This window comes from Plecotus auritus (genome assembly GCF_963455305.1).
Source record: "Plecotus auritus genome assembly, chromosome: X".
Taxonomy (NCBI): domain Eukaryota; kingdom Metazoa; phylum Chordata; class Mammalia; order Chiroptera; family Vespertilionidae; genus Plecotus; species Plecotus auritus.
Genome location: NC_137784.1, coordinates 5,078,118 through 5,097,497, shown reverse-complemented (window position 1 = coordinate 5,097,497; position 19,380 = coordinate 5,078,118). Strand labels below are relative to the sequence as shown.

The window sequence follows — 19,380 nt, the reverse complement described above, 5'->3', positions numbered from 1 at the left end:
ATGGCCTTGTTCGACAAGGCCAATTGCCAGGCAGCGAGTTTAGTGCTCAACATCCTGGGATGGATCCTCACCATGGTTTGCACGGGTCTGGCCAATTGGCGGGTATGGTACATAGAGAGCAGACCCGCCCCGCCCTGGGGGATGGCCTGCGTGGGCATGTGGAAGGTCTGCACTTACCAGCCCAACAGCCTGCAGAGCCGACCCATAGCGTGTCACCGCTACACCTACAGTGACACCTACCTGCCGCTGGATATCCGCATCGATCAGCACCTGCTGCTGGCCGCCATCCTCCTCGGGCTCCTGGGGAAAGGGCTCATGGTCATGGGTCTGCGCAGAGTGTACGCGGGACAGCTTCAGAAGGACACCACCGGCAATCTGTTCTTCGCTTCCAGAGTCCTGAGCATAATAGCTGGCACATTGATCTTCATTGTCGTGATCTCCAACAACCAGGCTGTGATAGATGAAGAGGGCATTGCCTTCCCGCCATCCTTCCACATCCCCTTCAGGCCCGACCGGCAGAAGCTCGGCAGCACCGTGCCCCTGGCGGTCCTGGCTGCATCCCTGATGCTGTTGAGTGGGCTGCTTACCATCTCTTTCCAGCTGTCCCCCGACAACCAAGTGTACCCCGAAGTCTCGCAAGTGTGAAATTCCTGGTTGCATAGCTTTGCAAATCCACGATGAGCAGTTTATGGGGGTGAAGTATCTATGAAATAGGTCCAAGGATCCATGACCATGGCAAAGGTCATCTTGAGCAGCAAGTGACCATATCCTGCTCTGTGCAAATTGGGCTCATCGATTGGTTAAGGAACTTTCATTAAAAAAATTCCAAAGAAACCACTTTGCACCTGTCTTACTGAATGTGGATTTTACTTATTATTGATTAAACTTGTAGCCTGGTGAACAAAATTCATGCCCATTAAAATGGGATTAATTAGAGGACATGTTTTAATATTGCTATTTGCCCTTTCTCTATAATAGAAGTATCAGAGATGAAAGAAAAGTAGTAAAATGTATATGAAAATATTCTTCCTGTCACAGTCTGGGGCACACCACGGAACCCAAAGTCAAGTCCCCGCCCACCCACATGCACCTCAAAATTTTGGGAGACCCAGACCCAGCCAGCCCGCCCTCCCATTGAGCTAGATCCAGACCTGGCTGGTCCCACCTTTGTCAAGCCCTGCTGGATTGGGTGGCGCAGTGTCAGGTGTCCTGGCCTGGCACGGGGTTTGGTACATGGCCTGAGGTCCCCCAGCATGGGCCGGGGCGGGGGGCATATCCTGATGTCTTCCGTCAATCCATGCCAGGTGGGAGGCATGCTCTGAGGTCACCTAGCCCTGGACAGGGTCGGGGTGTGTGGCCTGAGGTCTCCTGTCAAGCTCCGCCAGGTTGGGGATGCAGCCTGAGTTTCCCGGGCTTGGTGCCAGAGTGGGGGGTGTGGCCCGAGGTCCCCTGTCAAGCCGGATGGGGGCCCAGCCTCAGGTCTTGCTGATTGCTCCTTAAGGCTCTTTATGGGATCTTGGCCTATGCTGTGGGCACAGCCATCTTGTGTTCCGTAAACCCTGGCCTCCACTGTGGGCACCGCCTTCTTTGTAGTGGAGATATGGTCAATTTGCATATTCCCTCTTAATAAAGATTATGTAGGATAATCAATGCTATACTCCTACTGTGTGGAAATGAGAGTTGCTGGGATTCTCACAGCTCCCTCTCAGACTCCCAAAAAAACAACTGACCTGACCTTCCATGGCCTGGCCCTAACACCTCTCCACCACATGCAATTCCCCACCTGTGCAAAAGGAGAAGCGCGGGAGGAATCCACCTTCCATTGCCGGACTCAGCAGTTACCGAGATTTTGCCATATTCGCTTTCTCTCACTTCCTTCCCTTCTTTTCCTCTACTTTGCTTTCTCCGAAGAACTTGAATGCAAACCCCAGACGTCACGTTCCTTCATCCCTATGCACTTCAAAATTATTCTCTAAAAAAAAGGATATTTCCTTGCCTTTCTATAGTACACCTTTAAACATAACAACTATCTATACTAATAAAAGCTTAATATACTAATTAGCCCAGACACACTTCTGGACAAAGCAGGGGATGTGAGGGAAGCCCAGGTCCCAGGTGCCTTCAGTGGCCAGAGGAAAGCCCGGGTGCCTGCCTGCGGCCAGAAGGAAGCCTGGGTCCGGGTGCCAGAGGGAAGTCGGTGCTGGCAGTGAAGGGAAGGAAGGCCTACTCTTGGACGAATTACGTGCATCAGGCCTCTTGTTTCTTATGAACATCTAATAAATACCAGAATTTTAAATGCTTGAAAAGTAATTCTACACTTTCATTTCTTCATTCTTGCATAAGATGTCCACTCTGCCTCTTAAGTCTTTATTTTTGTTAAGAGAGGGGAGCTCTATTTCTTTTAAAAAAATATTTTCATTGATTTCAGAACAGAAGGGAGAGGGAGAGAGAGATTGAAACATCAGTGATGAGAGACAATCATGGATTGGCTGCATCTTACATATCTCCTCTGGGTTTCAAGCCCCCAGTCAGAAATCAAACCATGACCTCCTAGTTCCTAAGTGGATGCTCAACCACTGAGCCACACGGGCTAGGCTGAAATGGGCTTCTTCTCAAACAGTATTTAAGAAGTGGGATCACTGGGTCAAATGGCAGTTTTATTTTTAGTTTTTTGAGGAAAGTCCATACCGTTCTCCACAGTGGCTGCACCAGTCTACATTCCCACCAACAGTGCACGAGGGTTCCCCTTCTCCACATCCTCACCAGCACTTGTCATTTGTTGATTTGTTGATATTGCCATTATGAATATGCAAATTGACCATAACTTCACCACTTGGTGGGTGGGATGAGGGCATGTGACTGGGGGTAGGGGATGCTGGGGGAAGGTCAATGGGGGAAAAATAGGAGATATATATACTAATATATGTAATACTTTAAAAAATTTAAAAAAGATTCCATAAATAAAAAAAAAAAAGATAGAGAATTTAAGTCTCTGAGAGCACAGTGTTTAAAAAAATTTCCCCTGGGGCAAAAGCCTATGAGCTATTCACATATGTGTTCCAAGGACAGTGCCTGTGACCTAGAATGTTCAATGGATCCTTTGCCTCTAGACTTTGAATCCGATCTGTGGGCAACGGATTCTTCCCTCTTCCCTGTGAGGGAGCTAGTGTGAAGTGGTAGAAGCATTCTTTAGAAAATGTCCCTTCGCTGCCTGCCATGATGTGCACACTGTCCTTAGAACTGGGAGGAAGTCACAGCCTCTGCACTGAGTGAGAGACCACGGCTCCCTTCCCACGGGTTTGAAAGGAGCCTCTGCATCCCATGGATGATCATGGCTGGCCTTGGGCGGAGTCTTACCCACTCTCCATGCAGGTCTGTAATGGCTGGGAAGTGGTTCCCAGGTAAACACCTGTAGTCGGTCTAATTTAAAAAAAAACTTATTTTTATTGATTTTATAGAGAGGAAGGGAGAGGGATAGAGAGCTAGAAACATCTGTGAGAGAGAAACACCATCAGCTGTCTCCTGTTCGCCTCCTACTGGGGATTGAGCCTGCAACCAAGGTACATGCCCTTGACCAGAGTCAAACCCGGGACCCTTCACTCCGTGGGGCGATGCTCTATCCACTCTGCCAGGGTGTGTGTTCTTTAGAGAGTCAAACCTCTGGTTGTTTGAACAAGGAAGCTCCTGGGATACATGCTTCTGATGAGGACTGGTTTCTGGAACCTGATATCCTGCTGAGGACGGTGCACCTGCCTCCTGCTGGTAATGAATGGGAATGACGGAACCGCTGGGCTGTGGCAAGAGGTCTGTTGTCCCCTCTTCGCCCTCAGTGTCACCAGAGAGCAAGGGGACAGGTCATGAGGGCTGAGACGCAGAAGGTGAGGCGGCCAACAGTGCGGGTCTGCTCTGGGAAGCGGGGAAAAGTGTTCCAAGCCCCTGTCCAGGGCTCTTTGGGAATGACTGTGTAAGGGCCTCACTTGATTCTTGTTTCACAGGAATCAGGCAGGAGAAGGTGTCCAGCGCATTTCCCGCGGGTGCAGCACTGCGAGGGCACCGAGGGCGGTGGCATTTCTCTCCTCCTCCTCCTCCTGGGAATCCTCCCATGGTGCCCAGGAGCCAGAGGCTGCCATGTGGCCTTTGGGTTCAGGGTCATCATGGGGCAGTGCCGGGCCCTTTGCTGCGGGCCCCAGGCAGGGAGGGGTGCCTGGTGACAGCACTCGCAGAGGGAGGCCTAGCAGAGGCCGCGCCTGGGTCATAGCGTGCCTCCTGGCACCAGCAGGTGCAAGTGGGAGCAGAGTTGGGTGATGGCCGTATTTAAGGTAGAGGAGAGGGGGGAGGGAGGGGACCTCTGCCAGTGGAACAGAACAGAGGCGCCCCAGAGGACCCAGGTCAGCTTACCCCACCGTCCTGGGCCAAGGCCCGTTCAGGGAGGCCGCCCCGTGGCCTGGCCCTGGCTCCCATCACGTCACACTTTCTCCCCTCACCTTCCCCTTCCTCCAGGCTTTCTACTTAATACTGAGGAATCACAGTGCCTATCTGCTCTAAGACCTCAACAAGGACATTTCCATTGTAGAAGGACTTCAACTCTTTTAAAAAATATATTGTCATTGTTTTCAGAGAGGAAGGGAGAGGGGAGAAAGAATATCAATGGTGATGGAGAATCACAGGTTGGCTGCCCTTGCACACCCCCTACTGGGGATGGAGCCTGCAACCCAGGCATGTGCCCTGACCAGGAATCGAACCCTGACCTCCTGTTTCACAGGTCAACACTCAACCACCAAGCCCTACTTGTTCAATCTTAAAGCCAAATTGTGTTCACCTGAGGCCTCCCTGGCCCCCGTTCCTGGTTCTAAGAGGGACGCAGTCTCTCCCGGGCTCCGGCTCCGTGTCCGTTGGGAACCAGCCCAGTTCCAGGCAGTTTGTGGACCAGTCCGGAAAGAGATGCTCAGCTAAAGTCTGCAAGCTCCTAACACGGAGGCCCTGGTGCTGGGATGCAGGACCCAGAGGGACTTGCCCGCATCTCTGGCGGCAGCGAGAAGGCCATGCACTCCAGGGCCCAGCAGGTACCTGTGTCCTTGCTCCTTGTTCCTGAGGCTGTCTTGGTGAGGGGGGTTAGGGGGCCTCCTTTGGGTCCCTGTTGTTATGCAGGAGCTGCTGAAACAGAAACGGAGGCATATTAACAATGGTTCGAGCTTATTTTCTCAAAAATCGATTCCGATTGGACAGCTTCAAGCCCGTAGTGGTTAGGAGGCTGTGTTGACAGGAGCCAGAGGAAAGGAGGAAAGTGTGGAAGAAGGAAAGGAAGGAAGGAAGGACTGGGGCGGGCAGCCAGCTGGCTGCCTGTGATTGGCTGTCTTTGGAGTTTGGCTGTGGATTAAACTATTAAACCTGTTGCCACCCTGGCCAGTTTTGCAGGGTGGATAGAGCATCAGCCTGCGGCCCAAAGAGTCCCGGGTTCAGTTCCGGTCAAGGGCACCTACCTTGGTTGCAGGCTCCTGAGGGAGGCAACCAATCGATTTGTGTCTCTCACATCAATTTTTCTCTCTGTCTCTCCCTCTCCCTAAAAACTAATGAAAAAGTATCCTCGGGTGAGGATTCAAAACCAAACCAAACCAAACCTGTTGCTGAACATTAGAATTTTGTTTTTTTTATTTGAACATCAGAATTTTGGTTCCAGCATTTTGTTGTGGATTCAGGGGGGCAGAGCAGGGAGAGGGCACTTCCTCTCTTCCTAGACAAGAGGTCCACGTGGTATAGAGTCTCCTCTTTCTCACTGGGCTTATAGTCTGTGTGGGAAGGCGGGGACCTGCTGAGCCACCTCGGCTCCAGGAAGCCAGCCATTCCAGGTGGCTGAGGAGGAGGGCAAACGTTAGGGTGGGGTCACCCCCTTGGGGCCTCGGTGCCCAAGATTTGGAACTCTCATTGTGTAGGCTCAGCCTGCCCCAATGTATATTGGGGTAAACTGAGGCAGGTACTTGCCAGGTTTCCTGTTTTATGGTCAAGAACGTTCATGGCCAGCCCTAGCCGCTGTGGCTCAGTGGATAGAACATTGGCCTGCGGACCAAAGGGTCCCTGGTTCGATTCTGGTCAAGGACACGTACCTTAGTTGCAGGGTAGTCCCTGGCCTGGGCCCTGGTTGGGGCTCATGCAGGAGGCAGCCATTCCATGTGTTTCTCTCACATCAATGTTTCTCTCTGTCTTTCCCTCTCCCTTCCACTCTCCCTTAAAATCAATGGAAAAACATCCTCGGGTGAGGATTAAAAAAAAATAAAAGAATGTCCTAGGCCTACTCAAGGCCTAAAGGCAGCATACAATTAGGCTCTGATGTGGGCATGGCTCCTTAACCTCCCTCCCACATGGTACTTAGCCAGGGGCAGTGGGTGCCTGTGAAGACGGTGCAGGTGATATTGACATCCCTTGGCAAGTTTGAGGGAAAGCATCGGCGTTGGATTGGTCCCTAGTGACAAGGCCCAAGATAACTTTTGGTTCTCAGCCTTCTTAGCCAAGACACACTGCTGGAAGCTAAGGCTTACTCCGTGCAACAGAACCCAATGACCACTAATAGCAGCTACTTATGAAGTGGTGATGTGCCGGGCTATTTATTCCCAATTTTCTCTGATCACGAAGACCAGTGGTCGGCAAACTGCTGCTCGCAAGCCACATGCGGCTCTTTGGCCCCTTGAGTGTACCTCAATCAGACTGAGGACGTTTTTAGCAAAGGCCAGCTTAGGAGTTCCCTAACTAAGTTAATAACAATGTACCTACCTATATAGTTTAAGTATAAAAAATTTGGCTCTCAAAAGAAATTTCAATCATTGTACTGTTGATATTTGGCTCTGCTGACTAATGAGTTTGCCGACCACTGCCCTAGACAGTCCTCCGAGTCAGGGATTATTATCTCCACTGAAAATGAAGACAATGAGGGCCTGGGGAGCGGGGAGGGGGGCATTCAGGGGCTTGCCCAAGGTGACCCATCAGCACATGTGCCTCCCACCCGGGTTCCAGGTCCTGCTCTTTCTCAGTTTCCTTGTTCAAATCCCAACAGGTTTACAAGCTTTGAAAAGGGCCTGGAAACGCCTAAAGAGGGTTCAGAGGTCTGCGTGTAAATGGTGCAGTGTGACCTCTGCTCTCTGCACCTGGGACAGATCAAAGTAGCGCTAGCACAGGTAGGACGCGCCCATTTCCATGACAACAGTGCATGAGCTGAGTGCCACAGTCACTTCAGTCTTGGTCACTGCAGTCAGGTCAGCTGCCAGAGCCATATTGGAAGTCTCCTGCCAGCCGGAATTCCAGAGTAATGGATAGAAAATGGTTTCATACAAGGTCCTAAGTATGAAATCATTAAAAAAAATTGACCTAAGTAATAATGTATGTCTGAAATGCATAGAAGTCTTTAAAGGTTCATTGAAGTTTGGTGTAAGAATTATCAAAGGGCCCAGCTGGTGTGGCTCAGTGGCTGAGCATCTGCCTAAGAAGCAGGAGGTTAAGGTCGATTCCCGGTCAGGGCACATGCCCTGGTTGGTGCTGGATCCCTGTAGGGGGCTTGCAGGAAGGGGGTGGAGGTGAAGGGTGTCCTAATATGAGGTGACAGAAGATTTGACTTTGGGGGGGCAGGCACACAGTACAATATGCAGATCTTGTCACATAGGAACCAACACCTGAAACCTATATGATCAAGTCAACCAATGTCACCCCAATCAATTTAATTTAAAAAAATTAGAGGCATACAGAGGCAGCAGGTGGTAGAAACTGTATTCCAAACTAGGTCATTTGGTTCCATATTTTATGTAGTGTGTGTGTGTGTGTGTGTGTGTGTGTGTGTGTGTGTGTGTGCGCGCACTCACCTCAATCTCATCAGTCGGTTGAGTGTGATATTCATATGCAACTCAGAGGATTGCTGGGAAGATTAATTAGTTTAAGAACCCATTGTGGCCCTCGAGTCAAAAAGTTTGCCCACCCCTGCATCCACTGAGCCAGGGTGTGTGTTCTTTAGAGAGTCAAATCTCTGGTTGTTTGAACAAGGAAGCTCCTGGGAGACATGCTTCTGATGAGGACCAGTTTCTGGAAACTGATACCCTGCTGAGGGCGGCGCGTCTGCCTCCTGCTGGTCACGCGTGGGAATGACGGAACCGCTGGGCTGTGGCAAGAGGTCTGTTGGCCCCTCTTCACCTTCAGTGTCACCAGAGAGCAAGGGGACAGGTCATGAGGGTTGAGACCCAGAAGGTGAGGCGGCCACCAGGGCGGGTCTGCTCTGGGAAGCGGGGAAGAGAGTTCCAAGCCCCTGTCCAGGGCTCTTTGGGAATGACTGTGTAAGGGCCTCACTGGATTCTTGTTTCACAGGAATCAGGCAGGAGAAGGTGTCCAGCGCATTTCCCGCGGGTGCAGCACTGCGAGGGCGCTGAGGGCGGTGGCATTTCTCTCCTCCCGTTGTGGAGCGAATGCGAGTAAAGACCACTGGAGTCTAGACCAAACTAAAATTTAGGGAGCCTTTATTGCCGGCCGACAACTGCCCTCTCTCCTGGGGGAGGTCAGAGAGCAGCCCCGACTCTTTTTGCAAGACCGCTTTTAAGCACATTAACCACAGCCTGTTTTTGCAGAGTAAGTGACCCAAGACAAAACAGGTTTTCCCAAATCATGTCAGGGCCATGCTCTTGACGACCATGTTATTTACAGGGTCATCCTGTTCTTCAGAACGCTGACAGTGTTCTATCTTGCAAGGCTATTTTGTGAGGTGCAGCGGGGAAGGGGCCATGAGACCATATCTCAAGGCCTGGCCTGGCGTCAGCACTGACCACCCTATCTGGGGCATAGTCCACGGCCTCTCCGAAGTGCTCACAAATTCCCACTCTCCAACATTCCCCACTGGTTTTATGGGAGAATCAAATCATTGTTTCTTCATCATCAGTGCAGAGATGATGATAGTGAGTGCGCAGGACCATCAGCTTTCCTGCCTGTATCCGCCTTTGTACACAGTTGGTGAGACTATTTATAAGACAGGGCCCAAATGTTGCTGCTATTAGCAATAAGATCAAAGGTCTTGCTAGAGATGTTAGGAGTGTTGTTAGCCATGGGGACCAAGAGAATAGATGTTCATACCAGTTTCCCTCAGTTCTTTGCCTTTCCTCTCTCTGTTGGAGTCTTTTTCTGAGTTGACTTAGGCTTTCTCTGATGACCCCGGAATGGTTGGTATAAAAACAGCAAGTTTCTCCTAAGGCCATACAGAGTCCTCCTTGCTTCATGAACAATAAGTCTAAATCCCTTCTATTTTGTAAGACTACCTCTGCTAACGAACTGAGGGAATCCTCTAGGCGGTGTACATTCTCCTCTAGGTGCTTAAGTCTAAATCTACTTGGCTGCTAAGTTCCGTAAAGTTTTTGTCCCCCATGACCAGTGCTGCAGTGCCTACTGCAGCTGATCCGGCTATTCCCAGACCGACAAGCAGGGGGACAATTGCCGGGGTCTATGAACCCGCCCAGGAAGATCCTGATGCTCGCGCTCTCCCTCCCCAGAATAGTAACATACCTGTGGTAGGATATGGGCTAAGATGCACACGGAAGGCTTCTGTGGGTGCATCAGTGTCAGAGGAGAGACACAAGGGGTGATTCCTGTGGTGCACGCAAACCAGGTACCTTCAGGGGCCACCAAGTACCGGTCTGTCTCCTCTTCATTGTCCTGACCAAACCTCAGTACTGAGGAACAGGATTCACCCTAAGGGGATTTTGATAAATCTAACACTGATGACATAACACAAGTACCTCGTCCCTGGAAATCCCCAAGGTTAATTTTGGGGTGTGCCCCCATCTGCACACTCCTTGTGGGGGGTTTGTAATTGAAACATTTCTAATGTCTGATGAATCTGAACCAACAGTCGCATTTACCCCTATTCCAATGTAGTAGGGGGGCTCTGGGCTTAAACACAATCAACAGTCTCTGGTGGCATTTGGGGAAGTCTGATTTAAAAAGTTAAAAACCGCACCCAGAGTGTCCAGGATAGGTCTCCGACCTAGTTTGGAAGTATGAGTCTTAGAAACAAGGGTCACCGTCACCGTGGTCAGAGGAGTTAACTCAGTATTATTCCGGGAAGGAGGTGGTGGTGTGGGATGGGGCCTAAGTGGCTGTACTGGAGGCAGCCCCTGGTCTAAGGGTCTTAAAGGCCCGATGGGGTTTTTCCTTTGGGTCTGCTGGGTTCTCTGGAGGGTGAAGAGGACCCCGGGATCTCTCCCAGCTACATACAGTCTCAGTCCCCAAGATTTTCCTGCATCCCAGTATTTCTCCCACCAGTTTTGGGGCGTGATAACAACGGGATTGCAGTCTCCTATCATACAGTTATTGGAAGGGGCCCCTGGGCGGACTATTCTCTTGAACTGGATGGCAGGATCTCTGTTAGTCCACAGCGCCATAGTCTCACAACCTCATTGAGCACAATAATAGTCCCCATCAGTTCTACATTCAGGGCTACCTTCGGCTGTGCAGACATAATGTTGAGTTCGCCAAAGTCCTCGTTCTAAGAGGAGGGTGCCACACCCATAACTCGTCCCTACATAATATGCCCCATGGGCTACTGGGGAAATGTAGTGGGTATTCCTTTCTGGCGGCTTTCTCCAAGTTTCCCCAAATAATCGGCATAAGTCAGGCTCTATGGAGGGGGGCCCTGGGGTCGGGGTATGACCTATAACAGTACCATCCACAGTCCGGGTCAGTTCCCATGTGTAATTAGCCCTCAGGTGGGGATCACTCACCATGACTGGCCACAGGCACATCAGGATCAGGAGGACTGCCTTCGGAATCGGATTTTCAGGGGTCCTTGGTGCACTGGATGGTCCATCTCTCTGGCCGGTCCTCTGATTCTGCCTTCTTGATTTGAGTTCGATGTATCCAGTGGTTTTTTCTCGCAAACTTCACCATTGATGGGGTGCTGAGGACAAGAGTGAAGGGTCCAGTCCCCCTGGCCTCCAAGGATGATGGCTCGTGCTTCCGCACCCACACCAGGTCTCCTGGTTGAAATGCAGGTGGTGCAGGTGTAGTCCCAGGGGCTGGGTCTCGGTGAGCCTCTCGGACCAGCTGGTGGTTAAGTGTGGAACTCAACTGTAAGGCCTGTAAGACTTCAGGAGGTTGTGATTAGAAAGGGATGCCAACACTTCCTCCCCTAGCTTGGGAAGCAGCAGTGGGGGTCGGCCAAACAGAATCTCAAAGGGGGTAAGGCCCTTTACGTAAGGGGTCCAACGGGCCCGGAGAAGGGCAAAAGGAAGGAGGCTCACCCAGTTTTCGCCAGTCTCCAGTTTTAATTTTGTTAAGGTTTAGTTTAGGGTCCAGTTCATCCTCTCTACCTGCCCTGAACTCTGCGGCCTCTAGATACAGTGTAATTTCCAACTTATGCCTAACATTTTTGCCAATATTTGAGTGATGTGGGCAATGAATGCCGGGCCATTGTCGGACCCCATCGCAACAGGTAGGCCGAACCTGGGGATAATTTCTGAGACTAATTTCTTAACTACTTTCTGTGCTGCTTCAGACTTGGTAAGGAAAGCTTCTGGACTGCTTTCTGGGTAGACTGTAAAGCCTGTAAGAACCAGTCCGCAGGCAGACACTCTACCCCTTGAGCCAAACCAAAGTGGGCTAATCCTTGCTAACAAATCTTTATTTCCCATTGGAGGTCGCCACCTAGTGGGTAGCTGACCTGCAGCGGTCCCTTCTACATAGCAAGGCGTCCACGTGGCAGGTCCAGTTACTTGCTCCCCTGTGGCACCGGAGGGGCCCCAGTTTTTTCCCGGTGTTGCCCTCCCAAGCTCTGAGAGGAGATCTCCCGCAAGAGCAGACATAATGTATGTCTCCTTGGTTAGGCCAATGCAGTGGGGCTGGCTTCTGAGTACACACCTGTGGAACTGTTAAACCTGTTGCCACCCTGGCCAGTTTTGCAAGGTGGATAGAGCATCAGCCTGGGGCCCAAAGAGTCCCGGGTTCAATTCCCGTTAAGGGCACCTACCTTGGTTGCAGGCTCCTGAGGGAGGCAACCAATCGATGTGTGTCTCTCACATCAATGTTTCTGTCTCTCCCTCTCCCTAAAAACCAATGAAAAAGTATCCTCGGGTGAGGATTCCAAACCAAACCAAACCTGTTGCTGAACATCTCATTGTGTAGGCTCACCCTGCCCCAGTGTATAGTGGGGTAAACTGAGGCAGGTACTTGCCAGGTTGCCTATTCTATGGTCAAGAACGTTTATGGCCAAGCCTAGCGCATTTGCCTCAGTGGATAGAGCATTGGCCTGTGGACCAAAGGGTCCCGGGTTCTATTCTGGTCAAGGACACTTACCTTAGTTGCAGGCTGGTCCCCGGCCTGGGCCTAGGTAGGGGCTCATGCAGGAGGCAGCCAATCCACGTGTTTCTCTCACGTGGATGTATCTCTCTGTCTTGCCCTCTCTCTTCCCCTCTCCCTAAAAATCAATGGAAAAACATCCTCGGATGAGGATTTAAAAAAAAATGTTCCAGCCTATTCCCGGCCCACTCGTGGCCTACACACAGCATATAATTAGTCTGTGATGAGGTCAGAGCTGTGGGCATGGCTCCTTAACCTTCCCTCCCACACGGTACTTAGCCAGGGGCAGTGGGTGCCTGTGAAGACGGTGCAGGTGATATTGACATCCCTTGGCAAGTTTGAGGGAAAGCATCGGCATTGGATTGGTCCCTAGTGACAAGGTCCAAAATAACTTTTGGTTCTCAGCCTTCTTAGCCAAGACACAATGCTGAAAGTTAAGGCTTACTCCGTGCAACAGAACCCAGTGATCACTAATAGCAGCTACTTATGAAGGGGCGATGTGCCGGGCTATTTATTCCCCATTTTCTCCAATCCCATAGACCAGTGGTCGGCAAATAGCGGCTCGTGAGTCACATGCGGCTCTTTGGCCCCTTGAGTGTACCTCAATCAGATTGAGGACGTTTTTAGCAAAGGCCAGCTTAGGAGTTCCCTAATTAAGTTAATAACAATGTACCTACCTATATAGTTTAAGTTTTAAAAATTTGGATCTCAAAAGAAATTTCAATCATTGCACTGTTGATACTTGGCTCTGCTGACTAATGAGTATGTGGACCACTGCCCTAGATAGTCCTCCGAGGCAGGGATTATTATCTCCACTGAAAATCAAGACAACAAAGGCCCGGGGATGGGGGGGCAGTCAGGGGCTTACCCAAGGTGGCGCATCAGCACACTTGCCTCCCACACGGGTTCCAGTTCCTGCTGCTTTCTCAGTTTCCTTGTTCACATCCCAACAGGATTACAATCTTTGAAAAAGGCCTGGAAACGCCTAAAGAGGGTTCAGATGTCTTCGTGTTAATGGTGCAGTGTGACCTCTGCTCTCTGCACCTGGGACAGATCAAAGTAGCGCTAGCACGGCATGGACACGCCCGTTTCCGTGACAACAGTGCATGAACTGAGTGCCACAGTCACTTCAGTCTTGGTCACTGCAGTCAGGTCAGCTGCCAGAGCCAGATTCGAATTCTCCTTCCAGCCCGAATTCCAGAGAAGGGGATAGAAAATGGTTTCATACAAGGTCCTAAGTATCAAATCCTTAAAAAAAATTGACCTAAGTAATAATGTATGTCTCCAAATGCCAAGAACTTTTAAAGCTTCATTGAAGTTTGGTGTAAGGATTTTCAAGGGGCCCCTCTGGCGTGGCTCAGTGGCTGAGAGTCTGCCTAAGAACCAGGAGGTCATGGTTCGATTCCCGGTCAGGGCACATGCTCGGGTTGCGGGCTAGATCCCCCGAAGGGGGTGTGCAGGAAGGGGGTGGAGGTGAAGGGGGCCCTAATATGAGGTGCCAGAAGATTTGACTTTGGGGGGCGGGCACACAGTGCAATATGCAGATCTTGTCACATAGGAACCCACACCTGAAACCTATATGATCAAGTCTACCAATGTCACCCCAATCATTTTATTTAAAAAAAAATAAGAGGCACACAGAGGATGTGGGTGGTAGAAACTGTATTCCAAACTAGGTCGTTTGGTTCCAAATCTTATGTAGTGAGTGTGTGTGTGTGTGTGTGTGTGTGTATGTGTGTGTGTGTGCAAGTGTGTCTGCGCACTTATCTCAATCTGCTCATCTGTCGGTTGAGTGGGATATATCTATGTAACTCAGAGGATTGCTGGGAAGATTAAGAGATAATATACTGGCACATAACTGTTTGTCGTTGTTGTCATTATCATCCTCATCATCATCCTCATCCACTATATTCTGCTCCTTCAATCTCTCATGAGCTTTGTCAAATCTCAGCCACTAAACTAGTCATGAGCACTATTTTCAAGACGTTGCTTTGCTGCGGGGATGCATGTTTAGGCTACCTTATGAAAACTGTGTGAAACCAGACACGATCCCTCAAACTCAGTGACCCATTGGATGGGTAGTGGGAGAGGGAGGAATCTTGGGAGACGTACAGATGTTTGGACATAAGGAGTTGGGTGAGTGATAGGTCCATTGGCCAGAAGAAGGGCTACTGCAGGAGGGACAGGCTGGGGGAAGACAGCCACATCATACAGTGGAGAAGCCAGAACTGGAACCATAATTCCTCTTCAGGCTGTGGTTTCTCAGGGTTGAGATCTTCATGGTGGGGTTCCCCATACATGACAGGGAGCGTTCTGGGGCACACGTCATTGCATGTTATAGCTAAACCATAACTGAAATATTAGCCTTTTTCTTTTTCTGGCTGGTGAATGGAGATTTCTTCTTCAGACTAACCTTTCAGAGCAAGACTTTAGATGCTTTCTTTTGTTTCCCTCCATTTCCACCCTTCTTATGTACTTGAGCAAAGCCTTTGCCCAGTGTCTGTCTTCCACCTGTCAGAATGGCAATCATCAACAAATCACCAAAGACAAGTGCTTCCGAGGATGCAGAGAAAAAGGAACCATCGTGCACTGCTGGTGGGAATGCAGACTGCTGCCGCCACTGTGGAGAACAGTATGGCGTTTCCTCAAAAAACTAAAAATGGAGCTCCCATTTGACCCAGTAATCCCACTTCTAGGAATATATCGAAGAAACTAGAAACACCAATCAGAAAGATTATATATACCCCTATTTTCATAGCAGCACTATTCACCATAGCTAAGATTTGGAAACAGCCTAATTGCCCATCAGCAGATGAGTGGATTAGAAAACTATGCTACATCTACACAATGCAATACTATGCTGCTATAAAAAAGAAGGAATTCTTACCATTTGCATCAGCATGGATGGACCTGGAGGGCATTATGTTAAGTGAAATAAGGCAGGCACTGAAAGAAAAATACCACATGATCTCACTAATTTATGGAAAATAAAGAATATTATAACCTGATGAACCTAAAAATAGATACAGAGGCAGTAAAGCACTGAACAGACTGTCAAATTACAGCCGGAAAGCTTGGGAGTGTTGGAAGGGAGGGAAATAGATCAACCAAAGGACTTGTATGCATGCATATAAGCACACCAATGTTATCATTATTTTTTAAAGTCACAGAGAGAGAAAGAGAGGGAGGAGAGAGGAACACTGATGCAAAAGGGAAATATCGATCACCTGCTCCCCTCATGCACCCTCACCGGGATGGAGCCCACAACCTGGACATGTGCCCCGACCCAGAATCAATGCCAAGACCCTTCAGTGCACAGGCCGACACCAACCAACCGAGCCCCACGGGCAGGGCCAGTTTCTGTTCCCAGGCCTGTGTTTAGAAGAAGCCAGTCGGCTCAGTGCACATGCTTCTGCGGAGAGCCTGGCATAACATAAGTGCTGGGTAAGGGCTTGCTATCCACATTCCTCAGCCACTTCTCCTTGTCCGCCATGCCTTCAACACATGGTTATTGAGCCTCCGTGTGCTGGATGCTGGACACACACAGAAGAACACACATGACCCCTGGCCTCCAAGAGCACACATTTCAGGAAAGGCGAGCCTGCTGTGTGCTCTGATGAAGCTGGTGTCCTGGAGAGCAGGCAGGTGCTTCCACCTCTAGGAGGGACGGTGTCAGAAAAGCTCCATAGAGGAAGTTGCTCTTTCTGATATTTTTAATTTTTTAGAAATATATTTTGTATTGACTTCAGAGAGGAAGGGAGAGGGAAAGAGAGAGAGAAACATCAATGATGAGAGACAATCATGGGTCCGCTGCCTCCCGCACTCCCCACACTGGAGATCGAGTCCGCAACCCGGGCATGTGCCCTCACCGGGAATCGAACCCTGACCTCCTGGTTCATAGGTCCACGCTCAACCACTGGTCCATGTCGGTTGGTGAAGTTGCTCTTTTTAAACAAAAAGCAAGCACATGAATGGGAGGTGGGGGGTAATGGGGGAATAAGGACACATATGTATTACTTTAATCAATAAAGAAATAAAAAAAAACCTCCCAAGAGTTCATATGAGAACAATCAACTGGAATCGGGTAGCACCAAATTGGAGGTGGTTAGGAGCCCTTCACTGTCAGAAGCACAGGGGCAGATTGTTACAGACAAAATGCATTAATAAGGAAAGCATTGGTGGACTATAGTATAAAGACTAGTTGGCTGCTTGCAACTGGCTATGCTTAGCCTTAACCTGGAGGCATTTACAGTTTTAGATTTGGCTTTTCCCTTTCCTCCTTTACTTTATTTCTTTCCTTCCTTCCTTCCTTCCTTCCTTCCTTCCTTCCTTCCTTCTTCCTTCCTTCCTTCCATCAATCCATTGACTCTTCCTTCCTTTCTTCCTTCCTTCCTTCCTTCTTTCCTTCTTTCCTTCCTTCCTTCCTTCCTCCCTCCCTCCCATCCATCACTGCTTCCTTTCTTTTCTCCTTCCTTCCTGCCTTCCATCTATCCATCCTTCCTTCATTTCTTTTATATAAGATTTGTCTTCTAAGAAATATGATTTTCTTGATTTTAGAGATAAAGGAGAGAGAGAAACATCAATGATGACAAAGAATCATGGATTGGCTGCCTTCTGCATGCCCCACACTGGGGATCCAGCTCACAACCCAGGCATGTGCCCTTGAGTTGAATAGTAATCGGGACTTTCAGTCCCCAGGCCAACACTCTATCCACGGAGCCAAACCAGCCAGGGCAAGACTTCACCTCTTGAAGACCTGCTCCCTGACCCTGGCCCTTTAATAAGACTAACTGTCACAGGCCTTCAGACCAGCCTGGGAGCCATGGAAACAAGAGAATGTTTGGTTTCCTTATTTCTGTTACTGCTTGGCAGGGACTACCGTTTGTACCTCTGAGACGTCCTCCTCTGCCTTTGCGTATTGTTTGGGTAAAGATTGGGCTTTATTTTCTCCCTGGTTAGGAAAGACCTGAGATTTCTTGGGGCGGGGTGGGAGGTGGGGGTGTCACTTTATTTAATCCTTTTATTTGCTCTGTGAACAGGTTAACTGTCATAAGTGGTCTTACAGGAGAGATGAACCCTAGCCCCCTTCCTGCCTTCCTTCTTTCCTTCCCACCTGCTCTCCTTCCTTCTTTCCTTCCTTCCTTCCTTTCTTCCTTCCTTCCTTCCTTCCTTCCTTCCTTCCTTCCTTCCTTCCTTTCTTCTCTCCTTTCTTTATTCCCTTTCTTCTTCCCCTTTTTCCTTCCTTCCTTCCTACCTGCTCTCCTTCCTTTCTTCCTTCTCTCCTTCATTCCTTTCTAACTTCTTCACCCTCTTCTTTCCTTTCAACCTTCCTTCCTTCCTTCCTTCCTTCCTTCCTTCCTTCCTTCCTTCCTTCCTTCTTTCCTTCATTTCATCTTTCCTTCCATCTCTTTCCTTCTTTCCTTCCTTCCTTTTATCCATCATTCCATTCTTCCTTCCTTCCATCATTCATTCCTTCCTACATTCTCTCCTTCCCGTCTTTCTTGCTTTGTTTCTTATTTCCTTCCTTCTTTTTCTTCCTTCCTTCCATCCATCCACCCTTCCTTCCTTGCTTCCTTCCTTCCTTCCTACCTTCCTTCCTTCCTTTTTTTATTCCTTGCTTCCTTCCTACCTTCTTCCTTGCTTCCTTCCTACCTTCCTTGCTTCATTCCTTCCATCTTTCCATCCTTCCTGCCATCTTTCCATCCATCCTTCCTATCTTCCTTTCATCCTTCCTTCCTTTATTCCACCCTTCCTTTCTTCCTTCCATCCATCCATTCTTCCTTCCTTCCTTTCCATTCTTCCTTTCTTCCATGCATCCATCCTTCCTTTCTCCCTTTCTTTATTTCTTCCTTCTTTCCTTCCTTCCTACCTTATCTCTTCCTTTATTGCTTGCTTTGTTTTTCTTACCTTCCTTCCTGCCATTTATCCATCCATTCTTCCTTCCTCCCTTTCATACTTCCTGCCTTCCTTTCTTCCTTCTTCCATCCTTCCTTCTTGCCATCTTTCTAACCTTCCTTCCATTCTTTCTAACCTTCCTTCCATCCTTCCACCTTTCTCTCCTTCCTTCCTTCCTTCCTTCCTTCCTTCCTTCCTCCCTTCCTTCCTTCCTTCCTTCCTTCCTTCCTTCCTTCCTTCCTTCCTTCCTTCCCTTCCTTCCATCCTTGCTTCCTTCCTTTCTGCCTTCTATTCATAATTCCTTCCTTCTATCAATTCATCCATCATTCCTTTCTTTTTCCATCCTTCCTTCCTTTCATCCATCCTTCCTTCTTTTATTCCTTCCTTACTTCCTCCCATCCTTCACTCCTTCCTTCCTTCCTTCATTCCTTCCTTCCTTCCTTCCTTCCTTCCTTTCTTTATTTCTTTTTTCTTTCTTTTCCTTCCTTCCTTTTCTTTTCTGTCCTTCCTTCCTTCCTTTTTAGATTTGTCTTGTAAAAAATATGTTTTTCTTCATTTTAGAGTGAAAAGAAGAGAGAGAAACATCAGTGATGAGAGATAATTTGGATTGGCTGCCTCCTGCATGCCCCACACTGGGGATCAAGCGTACAGCGGGGGCATGTGCCCTGATCAGGAATCGAACCCTGACCTCCTGGTTCTTAGGTCGACGCTCAACCATGCCTGTTGGGCTGTAGCCAATCTTAATTGTGTCTTTCAACCAATGTCCAGAAGTGGAACTGCCTGTTTGAAAGTTTGTACATATTTTGATTGACTTTAGAGACAGAGAGAGGGAGAGAGAAACATCGATGTGGTGTTCCACTGACTGATGCATTCATTGGTTGATTCTTCTATGTGCCCTGACCAGGGATTAAGCTCTGCGACCTGGGCCTGTTGGGAAGACGCTCTAACCCCTTACCTGTCCTGCAGGGTGAAAGTCTGTATACTTTAAGGCTTTCAGTAAATCTTGCCCAAGGACCCTTTGCCAGCAGAGCATGGGGGTCAATTGTCTCCATTCTGAAATATGGCATTTCCCTCTCCAGTATAGTGCCACTCACTCCGGGGGGCAGTTCCAGGCCATGGGTCCCATCCTCATGACAGCGTCTATTGGTTTGCAGATCCCCTGGATACAGAGCC

At 49.2% G+C, this 19,380-nt stretch overlaps 1 protein-coding gene across 1 annotated transcript; it reads left to right on the top strand.

The window, feature by feature from the left end:
- Positions 1–645, top strand: LOC308240055 (claudin-34-like; the record flags this gene model as incomplete). The annotated part of the gene is made up of 1 exon (XM_080652949.1): positions 1–645. One exon carries the CDS (start codon positions 1–3, stop codon positions 643–645), a length of 645 nt encoding a protein of 214 aa, XP_080509075.1.
- Between the last annotated feature and the right edge of the window lie 18,735 nt (positions 646–19,380).